This window comes from Lontra canadensis, unplaced genomic scaffold (assembly GCF_010015895.1).
Source record: "Lontra canadensis isolate GAN:19392208 unplaced genomic scaffold, GSC_riverotter_1.0 scaffold25, whole genome shotgun sequence".
Lineage (NCBI taxonomy): Eukaryota > Metazoa > Chordata > Mammalia > Carnivora > Mustelidae > Lontra > Lontra canadensis.
In genome coordinates this window covers 10,429,229-10,453,133 of record NW_022631019.1, presented here as the reverse complement: position 1 = coordinate 10,453,133, position 23,905 = coordinate 10,429,229, and the positions used below count along the sequence as shown (strand labels likewise).

At 52.6% G+C, this 23,905-nt stretch overlaps 1 protein-coding gene across 4 annotated transcripts in view; it reads right to left on the bottom strand.

The window, feature by feature from the left end:
• KAZN (kazrin, periplakin interacting protein) overlaps positions 1-23,905 on the bottom strand; it is a 1,022,442-nt gene that overhangs the window by 21,423 nt on the left and 977,114 nt on the right. For 2 of the 4 annotated variants that reach the window (XM_032863466.1, XM_032863467.1), the window contains 4 exons: positions 21,865-22,054; positions 19,659-19,789; positions 16,695-16,745; positions 15,149-15,272 (listed from right to left, as the gene is read on the bottom strand). In XM_032863466.1, the coding sequence (XP_032719357.1) occupies positions 15,149-15,272; positions 16,695-16,745; positions 19,659-19,789; positions 21,865-22,054 (496 nt within the window). Of the gene's footprint in view, positions 1-14,987; positions 15,273-16,694; positions 16,746-19,658; positions 19,790-21,864; positions 22,055-23,905 lie in introns of those variants that run through there. The other 2 variants (XM_032863469.1, XM_032863468.1) reach the window with 2 other exon arrangements.

Here is a 23,905-nt window from a genome sequence, read left to right as displayed (position 1 = left end):
CGCAAGGTGGGTGTGTCCTCCCTGGCTTGGAAAGAGCTGAGAGTCTCTGTGCTTTATCTGTGACTGAGTCCCATCTCCGTCACCTGCTTCTGGGAAGAGGAGAGATGCACGTCACCACATCTGGTTACCTGAAATTCCAAGACATAGCCCGTGTTGTCCATTTGGACTGGACTTGTGGAAAGAGGCTTTGGAGTTGAACAGACCTTGGCTCTGGGTTAATTTCTTCACTTCTTCAAGTCTCAGTTTTCCCATGTATAAAATGGGCATAATAATAATACTCTCTACCTCCCAGATTAATGACTCGTATAAATTCTGGATGTGTACCTATAGTAGGCGCTCCGTACTTGCCTCAGTCCCTCTGCCTTCCTGGGATGAAATGTGGCTTGAGTTCAGCTCAGGGGCTGAGGGGATTCCCCCCCACCCCCGTCCCAGGGCAGGCATGCATCGTCCCAGTAGGACTCCCACCTGGTCCAGGTAGGAGTGGGGGGCTCCCTGTCAGGTGAGGGATGGCCTTGTCTATCCCATGCCCAGGGTGGGGGAGTGGCCCTGGGCTAGGCCTCCCCAGGTAAAAGCTATAAGGCAGTAGGGGAAAGAGGAAGGAATGAAAAAGAGAAAAAAGAAAAAAAAGAGATAGCTGGAGAGAGAGACTCAAAGAGCAAGCCTTCAGGAGAGGAACAGGGCCACAGACACAACAAAGACACAAAGAGAAACAGGAAAAAGGAGAGAATGAGGAGAGGGTGGTGGGGGGGGTGACAGATAAGGGGACAAAGAGAAAAAGCAAACTTCGGGTGTGTGTGTGGATACGTGTGCATCACTCCGCAGCTCACAGGCCTCAGGCCAGAGAGGAGAGCTGACTTAGGGCGTCTAGGCTTGAGGAATGCCCGAGGCAGAGCTGGGGTCCGACAAGCAAACCACACATTTTGGTTTCTGAAGAAAGACAGCCATTCGCCACCCTGCCCTCGCCACCCAGGACTGAGCTCCGAGATGAACTGCAGAAGGCCTGAAGAGGGGGGCGTCTTTGGGGCTCATAAACCATTAATTAAAGGCAGATTCCAAAATGCAGGCACTATGGTGCCCGATTTTATGTCTGGGATTCCATCAATCCTGGCTTTTATCTCCCCTCTGTCTCAACCCAAAGAGGGGGAATAACTCACATTTATAGTCAGGCAGTGAGTTAGAGAGGCCGGCTGAGGCCCTGGTCGTCTGAGAAAGTATCGCCAGGAGGCCGATCGGTCTGGATCCTTCCGAACACGGGGAGGACCGAGGCCGACTCTGGAAGAAGAGGTTGTACCTTCTCCTACCAGATGGATTGTCTGGTCCCAAGAGCCTACAGCATTTACTCTCTGGTCTATTACAGAAAAGACTCTACAGAGTAAAGTATTGAGGTTCTGAGGTTGGCATTGGCATATGAGAGACCTGGGTTTGAGTCCCGGCTCTTCTGCTTCTCTTGGGGAAGTGTTTTGACTGTTCTCAGCCTCACCTTTACCATCTAGGAAATGGGATGATAATAACGTCTAATCTCACGGGTCTAAGTGAGGACTGAACGAGGTGACGTATGGTGCTCTAACCGCTCAGCTCAGTGTCTGGCATGCAGTGGCTGCTCAGGGTTTGAGTGGGGACCTCTGTCCTCTGCAAGCTCACGTCTGTTGCTGTCTAGACCAGCTCTGTCTTATTACGTGGTTCGTCAACGTTGAGAAGCCTCTATGGGATAAAATACACACTGAATTCTGAAGGCTTTCTCCAAGAAGAGAAGAAAAAGTAATCTCCATATTTTTCATGTTGATCACATCTTGAAATGATAATATTGGGGGTATATCGGGTGAAATCAAAATTGTTATTAAAATTCATGTCACCTGTTTTTACTTTTTAACGTGTCTACCAGAAAATCTAAAATTACGTATGCGGCTTTTACGATCTTTTCCCTGAACAGAGCTGGGTTAGATGGAAGGTGTTGGTTGTTTTCTCATTGCCTTTCCCCCTTCTATTGGTCTGGAAGTGAACCACCCAATTTCTCCGCTTTTGGTTCAGTCGTTCTCAAAGTGGGGTCCCTGGGCCGGTCGCATCAGCAGCAGCTGGGAACTGGTTATCGATGCAAAGTCTGGGAGCCTGCCCCAGAGTTCCTGCAGCTGGAGCTCTGAGGGGTGGGTCCGGGAATCTGTAGTTTAGCAATGCTCCCAGGTGATTCTGATGGGAGCCGAATTTTAGAACTGTTCTTTATTGGCTACCCTTGAAAACTTACCATATATATTTAACTTAACAAAACACTGTCATCGTGATTATTTTACCCTATTAATATTTGCTTCAAATAACTTCCCTCCACGTTGACCATGTTCTCATCACTTCTTCTTGTGCCTCAGACCTAGCTTCTTGGATAATTTTTCTTATTCCTGAAGAGCGTGATTTAAAAGTTCCTCGGATTAGGAGTATTTTTTGGTGGTAAACTCCGCAACTTTTTTCTGAAGAAAGCCTATGTTTCCCCCTCCTCAATCTAAGAGTTTTGCTGGGTATATAGTTCTAGGCTGACAGTCATTTCCTTCTGGCACCTCATTGTGGTGAGGTAGAGGACAGTGTTCTACTACCTTCTGCCTTCCTTTTTGCTGAAGAGAAGGCAGCTGCTGGCCCAACTGTTCTTTGGTGAGCTCCTTTTAAGATTTTCTCTTTGGGGTACCTGGATGGCTCAGTGGGTTAAGCCTCTGCCTTCGGCTCAGGTCATGATCTCAGGGTCCTGGGATTGAGCCCCATATCGGGCTCTCTGCTCGGTGGGGAGCCTGCTTCCTGCTCTCCCTCTGCCTGCCTCTCTGCCTTACTTGTGATCTCTGTCAAATAAATAAATAAAAATCTTTTAAAAATAAAAAGATTTTCTCCTTGTCCTCGGTGTTCTGCAGTTTCATTATGATATGACTACATGTGGATTTCTTCTTATTCTGACTGATATACATAGTGCTTTCTGCATCTATGGGTTTATTTCTAGAATATTCTCATTCACTATCTTATCTTATATTTTAATATTACCTCTTCTCGATTCTCTCTTTGCTCTCCTTCTGGGATCAGACTTTCTAATTCTTTCTTCCCTCTCTTGTAAGCTCCTGCTGTCCCACAGAGTTTTCTGTGGTGGAAGAAATGCTGGATAATCTGCACTGTCCATTGTGACAGCCGGAGCCACATACGGAGTGAACATTCAGAATGTTGCTAGTGCAGCCGAGGAACTGAATCCAAAGCTTTACTGAATTTTGATGAATTCAAATACAGGTCTTATTGCCACATGTGGCTCGTGGTTGTTGTGGTAGACCAGAAAGCTCCGATTTCCCCTCACGGTTTCCATCCATTTATTTCTCTGCATTGCATTCTGGGTAATTTCCTTAGACCTATTTTCCATTTTTAAAATTCTCTCTTCAGCAGTTTACTCTGCTGTTTAATCCATCCTTGGATTTTATTTTATTTACTTATTTTTTCTAAGTAGCTTCCATGCCCAGCGTGGAGCCAAAGGAGGGGCTTGAACTCATGACCCTGAGATCAAGACCTGAGCTGAGATCAAGAGTCAGCTGCTTAACTGACTGAGCCACCCAGGTGCCCCTGGAGTTTATTTTTTTAATGTTACTCACTACATACTTCTAAAAGTTCTATTTGGTTCTTTTTCCAGTTCATCTGGTCTTTTCATATAGTCTCTTATTGTTTGCTCATGTTTATGACTTCATCTTACATTTTTTAAAGTATTACATATGTATTAGCTTGTATTTGGTGTTGGTAGCTATGTATCTGAAAAGGCCTTGGAGGGTCTAAATTTGCTGTATTTCTCTGTGGACTCGCATGCATGCTGAACTCAGATTTGATCTTATGGGAATCTCTAGAGTTTAAATAGTGGACGTTTTCCTCCAGAGAGGAGTTCTGTGACCTGCCGGGGCTGGAGGGAGGGGGCATGGTACTCGGTACCTGGTAGCAGGGATCATTTCATTTCTGTTAAAGAGACATGGGACGATGAGAGACCGCAGGCTCTGGTCCTTCACTTTGCCACACCCCAGTGTTTACATCCCTGTCCACAGTTTGACATCAGTGTCTGTCCCCAGGACAGACCCCAGTTTGTCACAAGTGCTTATCACTCACTGCACCTGTTCTGGTCTTAGCTCACAGCTTTTTAGTTTTGGATGGGGGTAACTTGGCGATTTCCCTTACTTTTGGTGAGGCCAGAGATATATTAAAAAGTATGTTTTATTTTAGATTTAGTGGTCTGTCTTCCTCCACACGGGCCCGAGAGGACATCCTCTGGCCGCGTACACTGTCTATCCCACACTCTTCACATCCTGCTGGTGGGTCTGTCCATCTGCCCAGCTACAAAGGGAAGTCCGAGGTCAGAGGTCAAGTCTATCCTTCTCTTTATCATCCATGCCTGGTTCATGGTGATGCTCAATGCCATCATTAAAAGCCCAAGTTATGGGAAAGGGACAATCAAAATAGTTTTGTTTTTGTTTTTATCGTTATTGTTTTAACTTGAATCTTGCCAGGGACCTCTTCTGCTCAACACCCATCACTTTCTCCCTGGATAAAACCAAGCTCCTTACACGACAAGGCTCTGGGTGACCCAGCCCTTTGCCAGCTTCTCCTCAGTCCCAGGCTCCCTCCCCAGCCCCCTGGGCTTCTTGCACTTTCCCTGCACTCCTGGTCCCCTCCCCCATCTCGAATCTGTTGCACCTGCTGCTCTGCCTGGAAGTCCCCCAGCTGCTGGCTTCTCTGCTTGGTGACCTCCTATGAAACCTTCACGCTCTACTGTAACGTTGCCTCTTCCAAGGACCCCTTCTCTGGTCCCCCGGCGTTGGTCGGTCACCATCCCCTGCAGCACCCAGGGGTGTCCACGCCTCCGCCCCGCACACATGCACTCCCAGTGCTCTCATTAAGCCAGGTCTGTTCTCACCTGCACTTCTCACGGCTGAAATCAAGGATCGGTCATGGGATTATTTGGGGCGTGTGCCGAAAACCCATAAGGACAGGAGCGGGGCCTGGTTTTGCTCCTGAGATATCGCCAATGCCTAGCAAGGGCTCCACATCTGCCAATCTCTATGATGCCAATTCTGTGACCAACAGGAGGCCACGGGACATGCCAGCTCACACCGGGAGCCCTCATGGCTGTGACCATGACGGCTAAGCTTGCGAGGTGCTTTGCAACCTGGGCGTGAGCAGGCCCATCACACAGAGGAGGTAAGTAGGTTCAGAAATGCCCATCAGCTGTGCCCTTGGACAGAGCCAGGACCTGGAGGCTGGATGTCACATCACTGGCCTACGCTTCCTCTCCTGTGAGTCTCCTGCCACACCAAGACGAGCAGCTGCTGGAGGCTGGACTTTTCTCTCTGGTTGTTATTTCATCTTTGCCATGGCCCTGGGAGATAGGCAGTTTTTCCCCCAATATATAGAAGGGAAAGCTGAGGCTCAAAGGGACTAAGTGGGCAGCTTAGGGTTATACAGCTACGTACTGGCTTTGGGATCATACCCAGAGATCTGGTTCCAAAGCCTGGCCTTTCCTCAATACCCCTCCCTGTGTTGCTCAGTTTTGATCAATCCTGCTGGGCTCAGGCTGTCCCTAAAATGCATCTGTGTTTCCTGCACACACAGAAAAAGATGGAGGGAACCCAGCAATGGTTCACACACCCGAGTTGCAGTTGGTGACCTGGCCTGTTGTCTCCAACTGCAGGCTCCACACCACCCCTGGAGACATCAGTGTCCTAACAAGAAAGGAGGCTGGCGCCATGTAGGCATTGAACCCATTGGGATGCGATGCCCTTATCTGCGGCCCAGCCCAGGAAAAGCGATGAGGCAGCTTAGAGCTGGTGGGGTGAAAGGGCAGGAGGGGCCAGACATCCTGGCAAGAGGGCATGCCCATTCCTGTCCTTGCCCCAGGGCCCTGTGACAATGGGCTCGGCCCCTCATGGACCTGGGGGAGCAGCAAAATCAATATTTTGGGGCTGGCTTTTCTTAGCCAGTCTATGGGGACCCTTCCCTTTCTGCAGTGGCTACACACTGACTCAGGTTCTTTCTGATGCTTTGATAGAGAGAGGTCCAGACTCCACCTCGCCTTGCTCCTGGCTCACTTCTTAAGGTTCTTGGGAATCCCATATAAGCCTCAGGGGCTTTCTGGGGCTAAACAATGTCAGAGTGTGTGTGCTTAGAGCTCTCCAAAGAACCGCTAACTTAGCACCTCCAAGCACGAACTACAGGGGCTGACGGAGTTGCCCGTTGCAACATGTCCCAGAGGGTGCTCCGTGGAACTAGATGCATGGTTCTGTGGTCAACTAAGTTTGGGAAACACAAAGTGGAAAAAAGTGAGATATTTTCCCTCACTGCAGAACTTGTCAGAGCCTTGATAAACTAATGTGCTGTATTCAGGATTAGGGTTAGAGACACAGTGCTGTTTCCAAAACAACTGACCCAAGGATTTTTTTTTCGCCCCTGCTGAATCTTGTGCTCTGCAGCAGCTCGGAGCACACTGGCCTGGGAGTCAGGGGCCCTGGCTTCCAAAACTAGTTCAGCCACTGATGCCCTGCTTGACGGTGGGCAAGTCCCTTCCCATCCATAACATGAGGGGAGTGAGGAAGAAGACACCAAGAGCCCTGTCACCTCTACATGCCCTGCATTCTCTAGTCTTATCCCTGGGCGAGTTGCCGAACCTGCCTGGGCCTGCCTTCATACCTGAACCACGATCCCGTTCTGCCTCTCATGGGGCTGGTGAGAGGCTGAAATGACAACCCCCTCCTCGCTGTCATTGTCATCATCATTGTGGCAAATGTTTACAGCTACCCGAGCTAAGCCTTTTGTATGCAGTGACTCGTTTCTCTCTAGCAGCGCCCCTTGAGAGCTCCGTATTGTCCCCAGTGCACACAGTGGGAAAGCAAGACCCAGCCAGGTTCAGTATCTTGCCTAAGGTTGCCAGGTAGCAAATGTCACAAGTAAGGTGTGGACCCAGACAGTTTGCCCAGAAGCTACCCCCTTAAACTTTACCTTAATCTGCCTAGGAAAGAGCGTTGCAAGCTGCAAAAGGCTGTCCCCTGGGAGGGGCCTCGATCTATGTAGTCTTACTGCAGTTCATGGGGGTGGCTGTGCATGGCCTTCTGGGGAGGGGCTCTGGCCATCCATTCACAGGCCTTCCTGTTCTACCAGGGAGAGGAGGGAAGGGACCTGGGCTGGCTCTCTCTGGTGTGGAGCAGGGGTGAGCAGGGGAGTCTGGGGTGCCCTCAGGGAATGACTTTTCCACAATAGGGGGTGTAGGAGGAGGCCCGAGGCAGGCCATAGGATGCAGCTTGGAGATGACCTCACCCACGGGGGTCACACTGCCTTGGCGTTGCAAACCCTTCGTGTCAATGGAATCATACCTATAAGAGAAATAAACTGGAGTTTTGGGGTGAAGGGCAGCGAGCAGGGTGGGGGAGGTGGCCTTGGGGAGGACACCAGGGACTTGAAAGGCTCCACAAGCCACCACTGCCCTGGTTTGTTTTAGAGGGAGTCTGAGGCCCAGAGAGAGATTGACTTGCTCGTGGTCATACAGCAAGTCCTTGGCCAAGCTGGGAACAGGAAGTCAGAGCCAGGCTCGGGGCTCTCGACTCTGCGGGGCTGGGATGATAAGACTTCTGGGTTGAAGGCTGGGTCCCAGTTAGGGGTCTGAGGGTAGGTCCGGGCAGAACCCTGTGCCCCCTCCCCCATCCTCCCCCTCTAGCAGTGGTTCCACCCCAGGCTGCTCCCCGGAGCACAGCTTGGGCAGTCTTGCTCCCAATTTAGGGCTCATCATTGGGTGTCCATGGGGCACCATGGGCCCCAGGCTAAGGCCAGCAGGTCCACGGGATGCTTGGTAGAAGCCTAGTTGGCCACAGGTCAGGCGAAGTCTGAGATGGTGGCTAGTACGCTCAGAACTGGGCCTTCTCCCAGGCTTGACTTCTGTCCCTGCCACCTCCTGGCTGTGTGCCTCTAGGAAAGTTGGGAACCTCTCTGGCACCCTAACAGGGGTCCTGCTGCAGGCTTCTGAGGCTGCCCAGGAGGCAGCAGACAGGCCCTGCCAGACCCCTCCGCTCTCTGCTCAGCAGGGCCTGGCAAAGGCTCTGGCAGCCATTCCTTCCTCACCCTGGAGCTGCCCTAGGCGGTGGCCTCAACCTCCCTTATCATGGTCCCTTAGCGGAAGTTACCCCATGGCAAGTCTGCGCTAAAACCCACAGACAGGTTGCTGCCCCCCCCCATGTGACCTCCTGCAAATGAGACCACAGCATGTGTGAGACACAGATCCCAGCGTCTCCCCCACAAACCTGATTTATGGGTACGAGATGGAGCCAGGGAATCTGTAGCCTTAAAACTCAAGGCATGGTCAGGTCTGACCACTACTGATCTATGTGTGATTCTCAAACTTCCCCGCTCTCTCTCTCCCTTTTTTTCCCTCTTTGCTCACGGTTTTTCATCTATCATGGAATCCTTCAAATGGACTCCTGCTTGGAGGTCCAGGGTGCAACACATAAGAGTAGAGCTGCTTCTGGTTGAAGGTGGGACTGGAGCCTTGCCTGCTAGCTCTGCCACCAGCCAGGGCAGCCTCTTGATGGGGCCTCTGAGGAACCCCCAAGTGTTCCATGGAACACAGTTTGAAAACTACTGCTTATTCCAATTTCTTCCTCTACTGGGTAGAAAAACAGAGCCCCAGTGAGCTAGCCTGCCCAGGGCTTGGCTAGTGAGTCTTTCTCAAGTTCTCTGAAGCTTCCCATTGATCGGTTGTCCCGGGCAGGGGAAGCAGGGAGAGCTTGGCTAGAGACTGTGGAGCATGACTAGTGAGAACATGGACTCTGGAACCAGATGGCGGTGTTGAAACCCAGTTCTGCCTCTTCCTAGCTGCGTGACTTTGGGCAACAACTTCACCTCTCTGTGCCTCGGTTTGTTCATCTATAAAATGGAGGTAATAACAGTATTTACCTTGGAGGGCTGAAGGATTATACAAGTGAGTTTCTCCTGGCAAGGCCAGGCTGGCCCCAGGTTCTGACCCCTGTCCCTGTATACGTATGTCACCCCAGGGTGACCTGGGAGCTTCCGCCTCAAGAACCCAGGCTTGGGCAGCGTAATTTCTTCCCCTGGTTTCAATCTCTCTGTGTTAGCCGCAGCAGAGAGTATGTTTCTACTTGGAATCTAGAAAGAATTTTGTTACGGCTGGTGGATTCTGGGGGCACACACATGTCAAAGCCTCCCGGTTCTGGGGCCGAGAAGCCCGGGGTCTGTCACAGCGCCACACTAGAATGCAATCTGGCCTCTGAGCAGTGGGCACACAGCTGGAGCCATGGCGGTGCACACAGCCTGAGGCCCTGATTTCACCCCCGGGGAACCTGTTCGAATCCAGTCACGTTTGTACTCAGGATATGTATCTACCTGCTCGTACTCAGTTTTCCTGCCTCTGATTTGAACTTAAATCCACTCAAATCATGGGGAACACAGGCCTTGGGGCTGGTCCTTTCCAGGCTGCAAATCGCAGTTAGCTTTCATTTCTGAGCCTATGAGGAGGGGAGCCTTATGACATCCACGTCAGAGATGAGAGGACACTGAGACTCACGGTTACACAAATTGCTAGAAATTGGATGCATGGCCAGAGCCAGAGCGGTTATCCTGGCCTGGCCTGGCCCCATTGGTGGGCAGCAAGGGTCCTCCAGGGGGAGGATGGCGTGCAGTGTCATAGGATCTCTTGTCTGGGTACAATTAACTGCCATTTACTGGTAACCCATTAAGAGAGCAATCAGACAAAACCTGAAACTCAGTGAACACCGGTGAGCCATCAGCCAGTGCTTCCTGGGGGACGGGCTTGGGACTGTGAAGTCCTTCCATTTTCAGGAAGAAGAGGGCAAGGCTTTCAGTGGCCACTTCTCAAAGACTGATCCTCTTGGGATGGTTTTCTCATGGAATGGTTGCTGGGGGTGGTGGGCCCAGCCCTTAGAGGGCAATGGTGCATATTTGTGTATTTTTCGATACCTGGGCTTTAAGACACCATGTAGCAGTGGTTCAGGAATGAACGGCTTATCCCCTTGCTGCCAGCAAGACTTACACCCTCACTATGCCCGGACAGTGACACTTCACCGGCGATGTCCTTACTATTCTGATATACAGCCAAGACCAAACTCCTAGGTTATTTTTATGTTTCTAGAGCATTCCTTTAGAATATAAAAGTATGAGTACTTTTAGAAGACAAGGTTAACGCTATGTATTCCCTCTTGATTCTTTATGACCACCGAGTTCTTCTAGTTCTTTTTCCACTCGAAAAAGGGAAACAGGTGGGGGGTGGGGGGCAGTGAGGGCAGCTTTGGCCCCACCTAGTGGGGTTTGAACCGAAAAAAGAGCCATTTGTTCAGAGCAGATGGGCTGGGGGTGGGTGGGTGGGGATGTTTGTGAGGCCCGTATTGTGAAAATGCAGGTATTGGGTGAGAGGCCCTGAGGATGTTTCACAACGCACGTTGGTGAGCTGGCTGGTGACCTCCTACCTTACGGCCCCCACTGCGCGGACAGTCCCCACCCTGCACTGGTGTGGGGCGGGCCCTCGGACGCATGCTGTGGCCAGGATGGGAATTCCACCTCCCGTTGGGGACAGAGCTGATCCCAAGCACCAGGCAGCTCTGGTGCAGGGAGGGAGGGGCTCCACAGCAGGACCAGAGAAGGCAAACTTCTGCCAGGGCGGGCCAGCAGCTCACTTCTCCTCGGCCCTCTCCTCCCCTGCCTCCGTGGGGGTAGGTTTCCTGGGCCTGGAGATAAAAGGCTGACAGAATTGCCGGATGGCTGCAGTCACACCAGCAAGAAAATGCTAGGCTGTGCCGGAGCCTACCGGTGGCTGCTTAGTGTCCCCCTGCTAAGGCCTCCATGATGTCCCCTGCCCAAACCCATGCCCTCACTGCCCAGATGGTGGTCAGGGTGCTATGGACTCCCTAGGTTTGAAGTCCAGCTCTACTGTTTACTAGCTTCTTGACCCCGGATATTTATTTACCTGGGTTTTCTCACCAAAAATGCAGGTTGTTGGAGGGTTAAGAGAGTTAATGCATGTAAAGGGCACAGCACGGACTGTGGCCCATGGTAAGTGCTTAATAAATGTTAGGTATTATTATTGTTATTACGTTACTAGGTTACATCTGTAGGAGCCTGCCAGCATGGGTGGGAGAGCACGCAGAAGGGCCAGTGAGTACAGCCGTGCAGGTTGTGCACTGTACAACACAGAGCACCATTTACACACTAGTGCCTTCTGTAGTAGTGTAGGAGACAACCCGTGGGTCTATACACTGGCCCTAGATGCCCTGGGCATCCCTACTTCAATTTCTAATAGGTACCACTTAAAGTTGGACCATCGGGGGCAATCTATCTCAAAGAGGATAAAGGAGATAGTATGATTTCTGAGTAGAGCTACTAAGATTTCAATAGGTATGGCCCAGTCCCTGAAAAGGTTACAGGACTATAGGAGCAACAGTTAGGATCTTGGCCAAGTCACTCTGCTCTGAGCCAGTGTTCCCCATCTGTCCAAGGGACTGGGGTGGGGTGGTTGGGCTGGTTACAGGTTGGCAAATGGGCTTTCTCATTGTATGCCAACTCTGACTGATTGGCAGTGGCTGTCTGAGGCTTTGTAAAGTGAAGACATCAGAGACCACTTTGGGCTGGGTGGGAAGGGTTCTTCGATCTATTGGTGATGTCTGCAGGAGGCCCGGGAGAGGGGAGCAGTGGTATGTTGTGCTTGGGCCACTTGCCCGCCTCAGATTGGCCCAGTGGTTCTCAATGCTGGCTACACCTTAGAGTCACCAGAGAAGCTTTACCACCGCTCTGATTCAGGGCTATATAGCCTGGCCTTGGTAACTGTTTTCAAAAGCTCTGCAGGTGATTCTAACGCATGGCTGGGTTGAGAACTGCAAGGGTAGATGTCCCTGTTTTTCCTCGCCATCCTGAGCTCTACAACTTCTTGGCATGGTCAACAGATCTCGGAGCTTTCTTCCAGCAGAAATGATGGGGGGGGGTTGGGGGTTAAAAGGCCAGTTTTCCATCAGTTTTATTGCCGGAGAGGGTTTGTCTTTAAGTTGGGAGGCAGAGGTGGAGGGCACTGGCCACGATCATAGATCGGGGTATGCAGGGTGACCTTTTCTTGGGCCACACTGTGGAGTTTCACTGGGAGGAGGCCCAGGCTTTGCACCCGGGGGATCTCACGGGACTCAAAAAAGCATGGCCCACACGGACTTTATCAGGAAAGCCCTGTGGCTCCCTTGATTTCTTTCTTAAGCTCCTCTCTGTCCCCAGGGAAGGTGGGATATTGGGACGATGCAGAGGCCCAGTGAGGTCTGCAGGAAGTAACATGCCCCAAACTCACAGGTGCACATTCTGGGCCTTTGGAAGGAGTGCCGGGGGGGAGAGGGAAGCAGATGAAAGCTGACCAGGGCCGCTGAGCTGGACAACGCAGGGTCAGGGAGCCAGGCCTGGAGGTGGTGCATTAGGACCACAGGCAGCCCTGGATGCGGACAGCTCCTCCAAATTACATTCGGGGTGGTCAAGATGAGAAGTTTCTGGGGGGGCCACCCCGACCTTAGCCCCACCATGGGCCCAGAATTCAGCCAGCTTTCTCAGCCCCTCCGGACCCAGCCCTGGAATTCCAAGGAGCAGGTCATGCACGGGCTTTGCCTCCCACCCGGAGCAAGATAGAAGCAGTCAAATAACATAGAATTCAATAATATTTTAAAATAAGCTTTATTTAGATTTTTTTTTTTATATTTTATATTTGCATCCATGCCTTCGAGAAACCTTTCCCATGGGAAAAGTTATTTTCATCTAATTTACCCATAACTCATTCGCTATTTGACGTAGTTCTCTTAAATAAATCATCCTTAGTAACTCTTAGATTTATCTCCTAATTTACAAAAACTGAAATGAAAAGGAACTACTAAATCATTACCAGGAGTGGTTGCAATCTTATTTTCTCATAAGTAAAGGGCAAACAATAAAAATCAATCGAAAGGAAAAAAAAAATTCAAGGGGGAGAAAAGTATTTTCTAAAATCTCTCTCCGTAGAGAAGACGCCAGCCCGGGCCGCTCTCCCTCCCTGCCAGGCTTGCAGGAACAGCTTAGCCAAAGGAGGCCAGAAAGGTCCTTATTAGGCAGGGTACCCTGCCTGTTCCTGCCCCACCCCCCCACCCCCCCACCAAGTCAGAAGAAAAGGGAGCAGCCTACTGGTGTTTTTTGTGTGTTTGTTTTAGAGACTTTGGACAAACTATCCTATCCTTCTGATAGAGACTCTCTAGTACTTTCAAATCTTGTAAGAGCTGAAAATGTTACCGTTAGCGGAAAAGCGCAACTACAGTGGTGCAGAGGATGGGCGAACTGAGCTGTGTTAGTAGTTAAGGTGGAGTGGGGGGGTGGATTTACAGGTCAAAAGAAAAGGGAAAGCTAGTCTTAGGCCTTAGGAGGCTCTGGCTTAGAAGCTCATGTGTTCTCCACCACTCTGCATTACAGTGCCCACGGTTCCTTTGCTGGTGAAGCCTCATTGGGGCCAACACTGCTCCCCAAATAGGCAGAGAGATGTTCCTGCCAGCCTTTCACTCCTAGAGTTAGCAGGCTTAGGCTACTGCGACAAGGTGGAGGACAGGGCCCGAGGGATCCCGGGAGATTAAGTGTGGCTGTAGGAACCAAGCAGAATGGGGAGGGCAGAGAGGCTCTGGTGCTGGACACTGTGTCCCCAACAGCCCTCCCCTCCCTCCCTTGAGATGGGCACCTCCCCTAGTGACCCCTGCCTGGCCGACATGCAGAATAACAGACGATGAGAAAGACACGGCTGCAGGAAGAACCTATGCCTCTCAAGGACCCTAGTGGCACTGCTCAGGCCAAGGGTCCCTGTGGCCATACCCCGTGGTCATGTGATTGGCTGTCTCACTCTGTGCTCAACCTCTCAAAAGACAGACCCAAGAGAAAGTGACCATTACAGTAGGCCCTCCTCTCACTGAGGTCAGTGTTTCTTATTTCAGATAAATAAGTAGATATATAAAAGCCTGAAGAGGAGCTGTGGGGAGGGGAGAGAGAAAGGTGGAGTGCACTTTCATGCAGGGGTGAGAGAATGGAGGAGAGAGAGAGAAGAAAAAACAGAAAAAAGCAAGCTTTGAAATCCAATGGTCCCTGGGTTCTGGCCACCCTAAAGTCTACCTTGCACAGTTTGGCAGCAGCATGATAATAGAACAGACAAGTCAACAGAAACACCCGCCTCCCGCCCACCCCATGGAAAAATATACATTCCAATATTTATGTAATAATTTAGATAGAATAAGTCTTCTGCGTTTGTGCAAATAAATTAAACGGAACAATTTTCTTTTTTTTTTTTTTTTCCCCATAAAGAAAGAAACGGCAACGCAATTTAAAAACTGGCAGGCCGTTAAAAAGAGCCCGTTTGACCTCTGGCACGCCGGATCAAGGCAAGGCCCCCCCTGGCCAGGCTCGCGGGTCTTGGCGTCTTGGCAGGGAGCGGGCCTTACCCTGACCACGACGGGGGCAGCTGGCGCTTAAAGTGACTCGGGCGCCCCGAGGGGTGGGGGACAGGGTCTGGTCCCGTGCGTTCACACGGGAGGGTGGGGGGGGACACATCAAAAACAGACCACATCCTTGGGCAGACGGGCTCCAGAAGTAGCAGTTTGGACAAGGGACATTTACAAGCACGGAGTGCACAAGTTTTGTTATTTACAAATACACAGCAGTCCTTCAAGTTTTCAAGTTTCATAAAAAGGAGGAGGGGAGGGGGAAGAGGGTGGGGGAGAAAAAAACCCAACGAACCGAACAAAAAGAAAAAAACAAATCAAAACACGGAAAAGAAACAAAAACAGAAACAAACCCAGATTAACAACACAACTGTATCGCTCTGAGGACGACAGAGAGTTGACAGAGTCACACACGGTTGGAGTATGTACATCAATTACAGAGGCGGCGCCGCAGGGGGCGGGGCCCGCGCTCGGCCACGCCCAGCACCCTCGTGCTCGGGAGCTCGCGCGCGCACATGCCCCGCCACGCACGCCCCGCCGCGCCCCCGCGCCCCTCCCCCCCCGCGCTCGCACGCACGTCCACACGCAAAGACACGCCTGCGCGCGGCAGGCGAAGGGAGGCGGGTATCACCAGTCCGCGTCCTCCTCTATGTAATAATCAGGGGCGGTACCATCAAAGAGGCCGGGGTCAAGGGACTTCCGCTGCTTCCCTCTGGCGAAGACGCGCGAGATGGAGCCGAATCCCATCTTTTCTTTCTTCTTTTTCCGTTTTTGGTCTTCAAGATCCTCTAGTGACTGAGGAGTCGGACCGGGCGGTGGGGGTGAAGGGAGAAGAACAAAGCCACCTGAGCTGGGTGCAGGGGATGGGGACAGTGGAGGGGCGGTGGAGGGGACAGGGACAGCCGATGGGGCCACCGGTGTGTAAGAGGCCAGAGTCTGCCCCCCACCCCCACCCATCGTTTGAGGAGGTGACACTTGGGCCCTTGTGGAAGCTCTCCGGGACAGCAGTGGGACCCACACAAGGCAGTCCTGAGAGTGTGGGCGGGGACGACCATGGTCACAGCAGTGCCTGGGCATCATAACGCCGCAGGAACCGCCAGCTGTTGCTGCTGCTGCACTACCATTGTCACTTAAATTCAGCTTGCCCACAACCCTGGGGTGCTTGCGAGGGCTCCCGGGAGTGCGTCTGCACACCTGGCTCTGGCCCAGTCTCCTGTCTTCGGGGACCTTGCAGCAAGGATACAAGTTAACTGTGGAAAACTCCCCGTGGGAAAAAGGGGACCCAGGGAAGCCCAGAAAATGACGAAAGAGAAATCTGAGCTTTGTGCGGGCCAAGAGCAAGGACCCCCCTGAACCTTAAGGCCCTGGGTAAGAGGTAGGACTGGCCACAGTGGGGAGTAGGGGATGCTGGGGCTTGGGTGCTAGTCCTCATTAGAACCCCTGGCCTCTCTGAGCCCAGTTTTCTAATCTGTGATGTGGAGACACAGTGATGATGGGCATAGGCTCGTATCTGGGTAACTGAGGGCCTGAGGCTGGGGTCTACCAGAGGGCGTTACAAACACAAAGACTTGGGGTAGTGTTCCCCATCCAACAGGTGGACGTTACACTAATGGTTCCCAAAACACATCAGAAGGACCTGAATTCCAGGCCCCACCTCATACCTGGTGGATCAGAATCAGGGTTAAAGGCCCAGGAATCTGCATTTGAAAAGTCTTTCCTGGTGGACCCTGATGCAGATGAGCAGTGCATAGACCAGCATCTGGGAACCCAAGGACTAGACTGCTGATCTCAGAGACCCCTTTTTGACTCTCAATTCCTGTTTTCCTCCCTGTGACCCCTCCCTGACAGGGTACTGAAATGTTAAAAATGAATAAAGAACAGTTTCCTACAGCAAGGGGCCCAAAGAGCCTATGGCCTGGTTCATCAGCCTTTGGCTGCCAGGAGAAGACATTCACCAGGACAGCAGGATGGAAGATGTGTGATGCACTTAATGGGTCCACAGATTGGAAAGAGGACAGGGAAGGGCAAACCAGGTACTGACTCTGGGTCAGGCCACCAAACCATGACTGACCAAGGCAGTAGCTTAACTCCTCTCTGCCTTGGGTGTCCCAGGTATGGAAGTGGCAAGACTGAGGGCCCATGGGAACAAGAGACAGGGGGACTCATGGTCATGATGGGGTAAAGGGAGGGCCCAAGTGGCCAGGGAAGGACACCTACCTGTACAATGGGGTTGTGCAGGTTCTTCTGTACTGGGCCGGGACTGTCGCCCTGTAGCCAAAAAAGAGGGGGGAAATGAAACAGCAGGGACACACAACACACGGGAGCAGAGGTGGCCCATGGAGAGTGGGGTCTTCCATGGAAGGAAGCCATCTCGTAGGGACCACCCTACCTCTGCACAGGTGAACCCACCCCCACCCCTGAAGCAAACCCTCCCAGATGGTTCAACAATGGCACTTGGGGTTTGAGATGCTGCCTGGACCAGGGGTCCTAGGGTGGTCTCCTGCTTGCTCAGGCCTCTTGACCCCCAACACCCTCTGACCAACAAATCAGTCACTTGAAGGCTTCTAAGATCCTGTCCCAATTGGTCCATCAAGTTGGAACTGGAGATTGGTTATACTTGGTGTTGTTCATAAAGAGATACAATTTTAAAAGAAAAAGGCACAACAATAAAGAATTTCAGGACAGAAGACTCAGGAGACTAGGTAACTTCTAATTTCCCCCACAAACAATTCAATGCATCTCTTATTTTGTGGAGAGGTAGGCAGGCCTCGTGAGCCTGATTTACAGATACAGAGGGTAATCCAACATGATGGAACTCATGGCAGAGCTATAACTCAAATCTGGGGCTGTTTCTTCCTGGCCCAGTTCTCCCTTCGGTGGGCATGCAATGGTGGGCGTGCAAAAGCCTTAGCTACATCCCAGAATCTGGCTGCACTGCCTGGTGGGGCAAACAGATCTTTGGGATCACAAGTCATTACAAGGAAGGCCCCTGCTGGTTGTTTCCAGAATTGCAGGCAAAAAAACCATGAAAAAACCAGATGTATGTCACTTGGGCCAAAGTTGTTTTCAACTTCCCTACACTTAGTCCCGACCTCTACTCTAAATTAGTGGCCAAAGAGTAAGAGGGAGAGGTCCTTAGTCCAGGCTGGACTGTTCTTGCTGTGCCAGGCCAAAGGCTTGAGAACAGAGGGTTACCTGGTGCTTTTTCCAGGCTCTTCTTGGCTTACCTGTGTGCCCATCTGTAGAAATGGGGATGGAGGTGGCTGAGGGAGGGCAGGGATGGAACAAATGGTAGTTTAGTCTTTAGTCCCATCCCAAGGTTTGCAAACAGAACCCATGTGGCACACTAAGAGAGGTCTACTCTGGGTAGGGGCATCTTTGTCAAATTCATGGGTAGAGAATGAGGCCAGTGTCCACTAGAACTAGAATGCCTGTCTGCAGACAACTGGCTTATGAAAGCACCCAGGTCCTGGCAGCTAGGCCCTGTGCAAGGTGATCTTGGAAATAAATAGGCTGGACCTGCAGCTGGTATGCGCCAAGGCCAAGTTGGGGAAAAGGCTAGGCCGAAGGCGATTCAAGAGGCATTGAAAGAACCCTTTCTGCAGAATGGACTTTCCAGCAGTATTCTGGCTCTCCGAGCCCCTTTAGGCCCCCCATGAGAAATCAAAATATGGCCCCTGGGAAGGTCTCATCTGGGACTGTACGTGGCTACTCTAGGTCTCTAGCCCATGCTAAGAATAAGGGCGCTGTTGGCTGTAGGTTCAGCTCAGCAGGGGTCCCTCCAAACCAGGGACGGCTGTCAGAAGCCCTCTAGTAGTCTCCTCCCTTGTCCTGGTTCTGTCATTCAAGACAGCCTTTGTCACAGGGGTTCTGTCCTGAGCACTGGTGAAGAACAAATTGCTTTAAGGAAGTTGAAAAAGAATCCCAGCCTCGAGCAGGTTTCAGGACCGGAGCGGCCTTCTCCGCATCCCAGCTGGGCAGGATAAGGCCCTGGGCCAGCGATCCCTGCTGCCCATGTCACCAGGCGAAGGCAGCTAATTTTAAGTTTGGTCTTGGCTATTTTCATCAGTAGTCTTTAGCTACTTTTCATGATTATTGTAGATGGGAAAAAAGTTTCCCTTGTGATTACTCATATAGACAAAAGTTACTGATTATTATACACTGATTTTCAACCAGTACCATTCATGTACTTGGTCATTATTGGTTGTAATAGTTCTACAGTTATTCTCTTGCGTTTCCAGGTAGGTAATCGTAGCTACGGCACATAGGAGTTATTTTGCCTTTCTTTTCCACTATATTCACTTCATTTCTTTTTTATTATCATTTGTGCTGGTTAATAGAACATTAGCTGACTTTTTGAGAACGCTTTCTCATATACTCAAAGACCTATGGGGTCTCGGTCTTCGCGACAGAGGAGCCCTCCATGTTATCAGCTGTGGGACAGAACAAAGCTGTACAATATAGCCTCCACAGCCCGCTCCCCAGTGTTTCATGCTGGAACCTCGACATGGCGTCTTCCTGTCCTCCTCGGATGCGTGACCTGCCTTCATCCCCTCACTCCTTGAAGCCCAACCATCTGCTCTGCCAGTCACCAAGAGTTAGGTGGCTAGGGACCTGCACCTCTTGGCAGGTGGCGCTCAGCATGCCATCAAAAAGTGTGATTAAATAAGCAAAGCAAAAAAGCCAAACAAACACACAGAGCAAATTCATGGGATACCACTCCAGAGGCAATATTTGCCCAAACGCCTAGAAAATTAAAAAAAAAAAAAAAATCTGGCTCATTCCTAGAAGAAGGACTGAGAGCTGGCTCTATGGGGAAATGAAATACTGGTAAGGCCCTGAGCTCTGGAAGGTCACAGCTGGGAGGAGAAGCCCACGGCCCCAGACACAGGAACCCCACCAGAGGTAGTCCTGGGCTGTGCAGACCCCAAGCCGACCCAGGCCTGCCTTCCTCTGGGTTTTTCTTGCCCTCCCGGACAAAAGGAGCAAACAGGCCTCATTTCTTTCTCTCCCCACATCCATCTCTTCTTGCAAAGGGAAAGAACAGAGCAGGAAATGCCTTCGCCAGAGTGCTCCCTGGGTGGACGAGAGGAAACAGCGGGTTCGTCTTCACCCCTCCAGCCCACCCCTGCGGTTTCTGGGCAGGGCCCCCGGCCCCGGCCCCACTGCTGCTGGCCTTACGTTGCAGAGGGAGTGTGTCCGGTGCCGAGGGGAGTTGATGTCGCTTGGCGTGGACGACCGGTCGCCTTCGGCGGCAGACGCGTCGGAGATGACAGAGGGCTGCCGTGAGTGGCAGGGGCTCACCCTGACCGCTGGAAAGCAGGGACAGCTGGTGAGTGAGGGGTGGAGAGAAGGTCCCGCCTGTGCTGCCCTGCTGTCATGCCACCCTACACCCCCATTATCCAGACGAGAATGCTGAGGCACAGAGAAGAGATTGCCTAACCCTCTGCCCCTCCGTTCCACAGACCCACAAGTCACCAGAGAGCAGCTGCTGGGAAAGACCGCCCCGGCCTCTGGATCCAACTAGGCCCTGTCCTAACCACAGTGACGGAGAAAAGGCAGGCATCTCCAGGGACCTTGGTGACTGTCCTCACAAGGCTCCCACCACCTGGACATTCCCTAGACCCAGAACAATCCTAACCGCTAGTCAACACCGACTGCCCCAGGGAGACCCCCAGAGGCCACTGCCAGATCCCCTCTTTCCCCCACACCCCACGCCCAGTCATCCCCAGGGCAGCCCTCCAAATCTGTCCACCTTTCTCCAACCCCAAACACAACCCCAAAGTCTGTCCACTTCCAATCCCAAACACAAATATCCACTTCTCTCAATCCCAAACACAACCCCCAAATCTATCCACTTGTCTTGAACCCCAACACCAACCTGAAACCCATCCACTTCTCTCCAGCCTCACTGCCACTACCAAGCCAAGCCTTGCAGTCTCTCGCCTGAAGACCTCGCAGCCACGCAGCGGCCTCCCTGACCCCACTCGTCACACCGCAGCGAAGCCAGGCATTTGTGTTAAAACCCCCAAGGCCCGAACGGGCTCTGCCCACCCTCCTGGCCTCGGCTCAGGGTCACGCCGGCATTCTGACAGGGCCCAACACGGGCCATCTCCCTCCTGCCTCGGCCTTTGCTGGTCCCGCTGCTCATGGGTGTATTCTCATCGGGGTCTCAGCCTGTCCTGAGAGAGGCCTCCCCCAGTTACCAGCTCTCCCCACACGTTTTCCCACCAAACAGTGTCTCCTGTTGATTTGCCTCCCTGTGCTAATGACCATCTACCCCCTTCCGTCTGTCAGCTCAGTTATGTCCAGTTGTCTGTCTTCATGCCTACAACATCCGTTTCCACGAGGGCAGGCACAGTGGGTGTCTTATCCATGGTGACCCCCAGAGCTCACGGTGCCTGGCACGGAGCAGGTGCTTGATCCACAGTGGTGGAATGGACGGCTGAGCTCGGAAGGCACAGTCCCGGGGAGTCCCCCAGACCCCCCGGCAGACTGCTTTCCCGGCCACAGGCTCTGCCTGCAGGAAGCACTTTCTGCTCGGCGAGACTGCCTCGGGGCCTACTATGTGCAGACAGCCTGCGAGCTGGTAGGGCTGTAGGAAACGGACGTGGGATTTAACATGGGGGGGCTGGGGGGGATGATGGGCAATGAATGGGCTTTGCAGTCAGGGACCTGGGTTCCCAGCTAGGTGATGGCAGCACTGCGGGCTCTGAGGGCCAGCTGCCAATCCCCAACCTGCACGTGTCACACAGAGGCAGCCCCCCCAACCCCCCAGTGTGGCATGGCTGGTGGGTGCAGACGCTGCCGGTGCCAGGAGTGAACACGTGTGACCTCTGTGCACCCCCTCCCCCGCCATCCCACAATTGCCTGCCACCCTTAATCAAGGAGCTCTGTTGTCCCCCAGCCACAGGATCCCCTGAGGCCCAGGCTCGAGAACTGGCGGAGCAGCCCCTGGGCACAATCATTGGTCCAGGGGTTGGCAAGGGACTCAGCCTAGCCAACCAGAGCCCTTCTTTGGGATTTACTCTAAACATAGAGAAAGAGATCATTTTTCTTCCTCCTGACTTTTGTGCTTGAAGACCTTACAAGCCCGAACTTGTTGGAGACTGTTTCGTGGCTTCGTGGAACGAGACAGCCTCAAGAGGAGGCCAAAGGGAGGCAGGTGGGGCTGAGACAGACAGGTGGACACGCCCCAGGGAGGTCTGGCCCTTGAGATCCAGCTATGCCTGAAGTCCATCCCAGGACTTCTCAGTTACACAAGCCTGGGCCTCCGCCCCACAGCCCCCTAAGCAGCTATAGCAGGAAGAGAGGGGCTGCTTCCCCCACCAGGGTGGTTGGCGACCTCCCCAGAAGCCCCCACTGCCAGGGTGGGGCCAGGACTCACCTTGCCGGTCGGCAGGGTGGGGAGGGTGTGAGTGGTAGAGAGTCTGCTGGCTCTGCCGGATGGCCGCAGTCAGCGGGAGGTCCGCCTGCACCACCCACTCCTGGTTGCCGTTGAGCACCGTCTCGCCCGGCATGGCCAGTGAATGCCGCTTGGGGACGTCCTTGGTCAGTGTAGCTAAGGACTGCTTGGCCTGGAGACAGAAAAAGGCGACGTGATCTAGAGGACCCCTTAGTCGGTTGCCCAGCCAGGACCCACCGTGGTGAGAGAGCTGCGAATCCGACCTTGGTACCAGGCCACCTCGGGCTCTGCATCACGTGCCTGTCAGAGTCAATTACCTGCTCACTTTGGGGTTCACTTTGGGGTTCCCCCTTAGTTCCTGCTAACACAAAGTGAGACCAGGATTACGAGAGAAAAGGTGTCCAAGCACACACTTAATCACCCATTCCTTCTGGTTCTCCAAGGGCCAGCTGGGATTTGAATGAGAGTAGAGGAGAAGTCACTGCCTTCCTAAGCCTCAGCTTCCTCACCTGTAAAATGAAAACCCCAGAGCAAGCAATCTTTAGGGCTCCCTCTAGCTTGGACACCCCGAGTCTATGAAATCACTCCCCTTCCATGGCAGGAGGAGGCTGAGTTGGGTGGCAGTCCCATCCCCCAGCTGGGTCATCATCTCCCTTCCGGTTTAGAAAACTATCATATGCTCAGGGCAACAGCCCCGTGTCTCAAGTAGGGAGTGGAAGATTATCTGTGCTCGACAGACGAGAGACTGGAAGCTTAGAAGAAGTGACTCAAGAAAGCACCGCAAGTGGAACCTTCAAGTTGGGTCCTGAGCTGGGGAGTCTGGCCATGACCCTGTGGTTTCTATGTCACCCACGCTCCTCTGGGGCAACGAAATCAGCAGCACAAGTAATGCAGACTCCGAGTCCATGAAGCAGAGGCCGGGGTGTGTCTGGTCACCACGGAATCTGTAGGTCCTGGCTTGGAGCTGGAGATGTGCACTGATCAATAAAAATCCTTAGAATTAATGGAAGCAGGCTCTGCTAGGTCCAGGCTGATGGCTCAGGGGATCTGCTCTGTTAACTTACCCCCAAAGGAAGGGAATAAGCCTGCTGAAGAAAGGGGCTGGGCTGGGGGTGGTGTAGCCACACGAGAGACTGTTTCCTGGCAACCACGGCACCACATCACGTGCATCCAGCCTCCTGGCCCTCCATCCAGGCACCACTCCATGCACGAAGCTGCCCTACTCTCTTGCTTCCTCCTGCCCAATCCATCTTGGCTGCCTGGAGACAGACTCACGGTTGAGAAATGAGCCGCACAGGTCACTTTGCCATCCAGCTAATGAGCCCTCAGCTCTGCCCTCCTGCACATGGAGGGCCCTATGTGGGAAGCCCGGGAAATTTCATGGCAGGATAGCTCTTCTGTCCCCACCTGGCTTTCTTCTCCCAGGCAGGGCCTCAGCTCTGTCTGGGCCTGGGAGAGGTACCTTCTAACTCAGCAGACAGCTTGACCATCATTGCTGCTGGACAGCTGGGCGTCCCGTACAGTGAATCCTGCGGGATGGGGAGGGGGTGGGACTTCTGAGTTCTAAAGCACAGGAACCCTTACAAACAGTCTACTCGGGACAGAGCTACAACAGAGATGAGAACTACAGAAGAGGTGTGGAGTCAACTTAAAGGGCAGGCATGCATGGGGCTGCAACGGGTCACCTTCCCATGGCAGTCTACACTGCCTCCTTCGGCTCAACTCTTCCACTGAACGCGCTTTCATGCTGGGAGCTCCCCTTGAGCTCTGGCTCCCTCTTCTTTCTGAGTCTCTACCCTCTCCAGAGTGCTCTGTGCCTGGACTTCCGAGCTGCTGGATTTGGTGCATTGGCGCAAACCCCCTCACATGACAGGAATCAGATAGAACTGGGTGCAAATTTCACTTCGACTATTTAACTTGCCATGTGACCTTGAGCGAGGTCCTCACCAGTAGGAGGAACGGAGAGGGATCATTTCTAGGCAAACAGCACCCCCTGGATTTGTGTGACAAAGTGGCCCAGGCT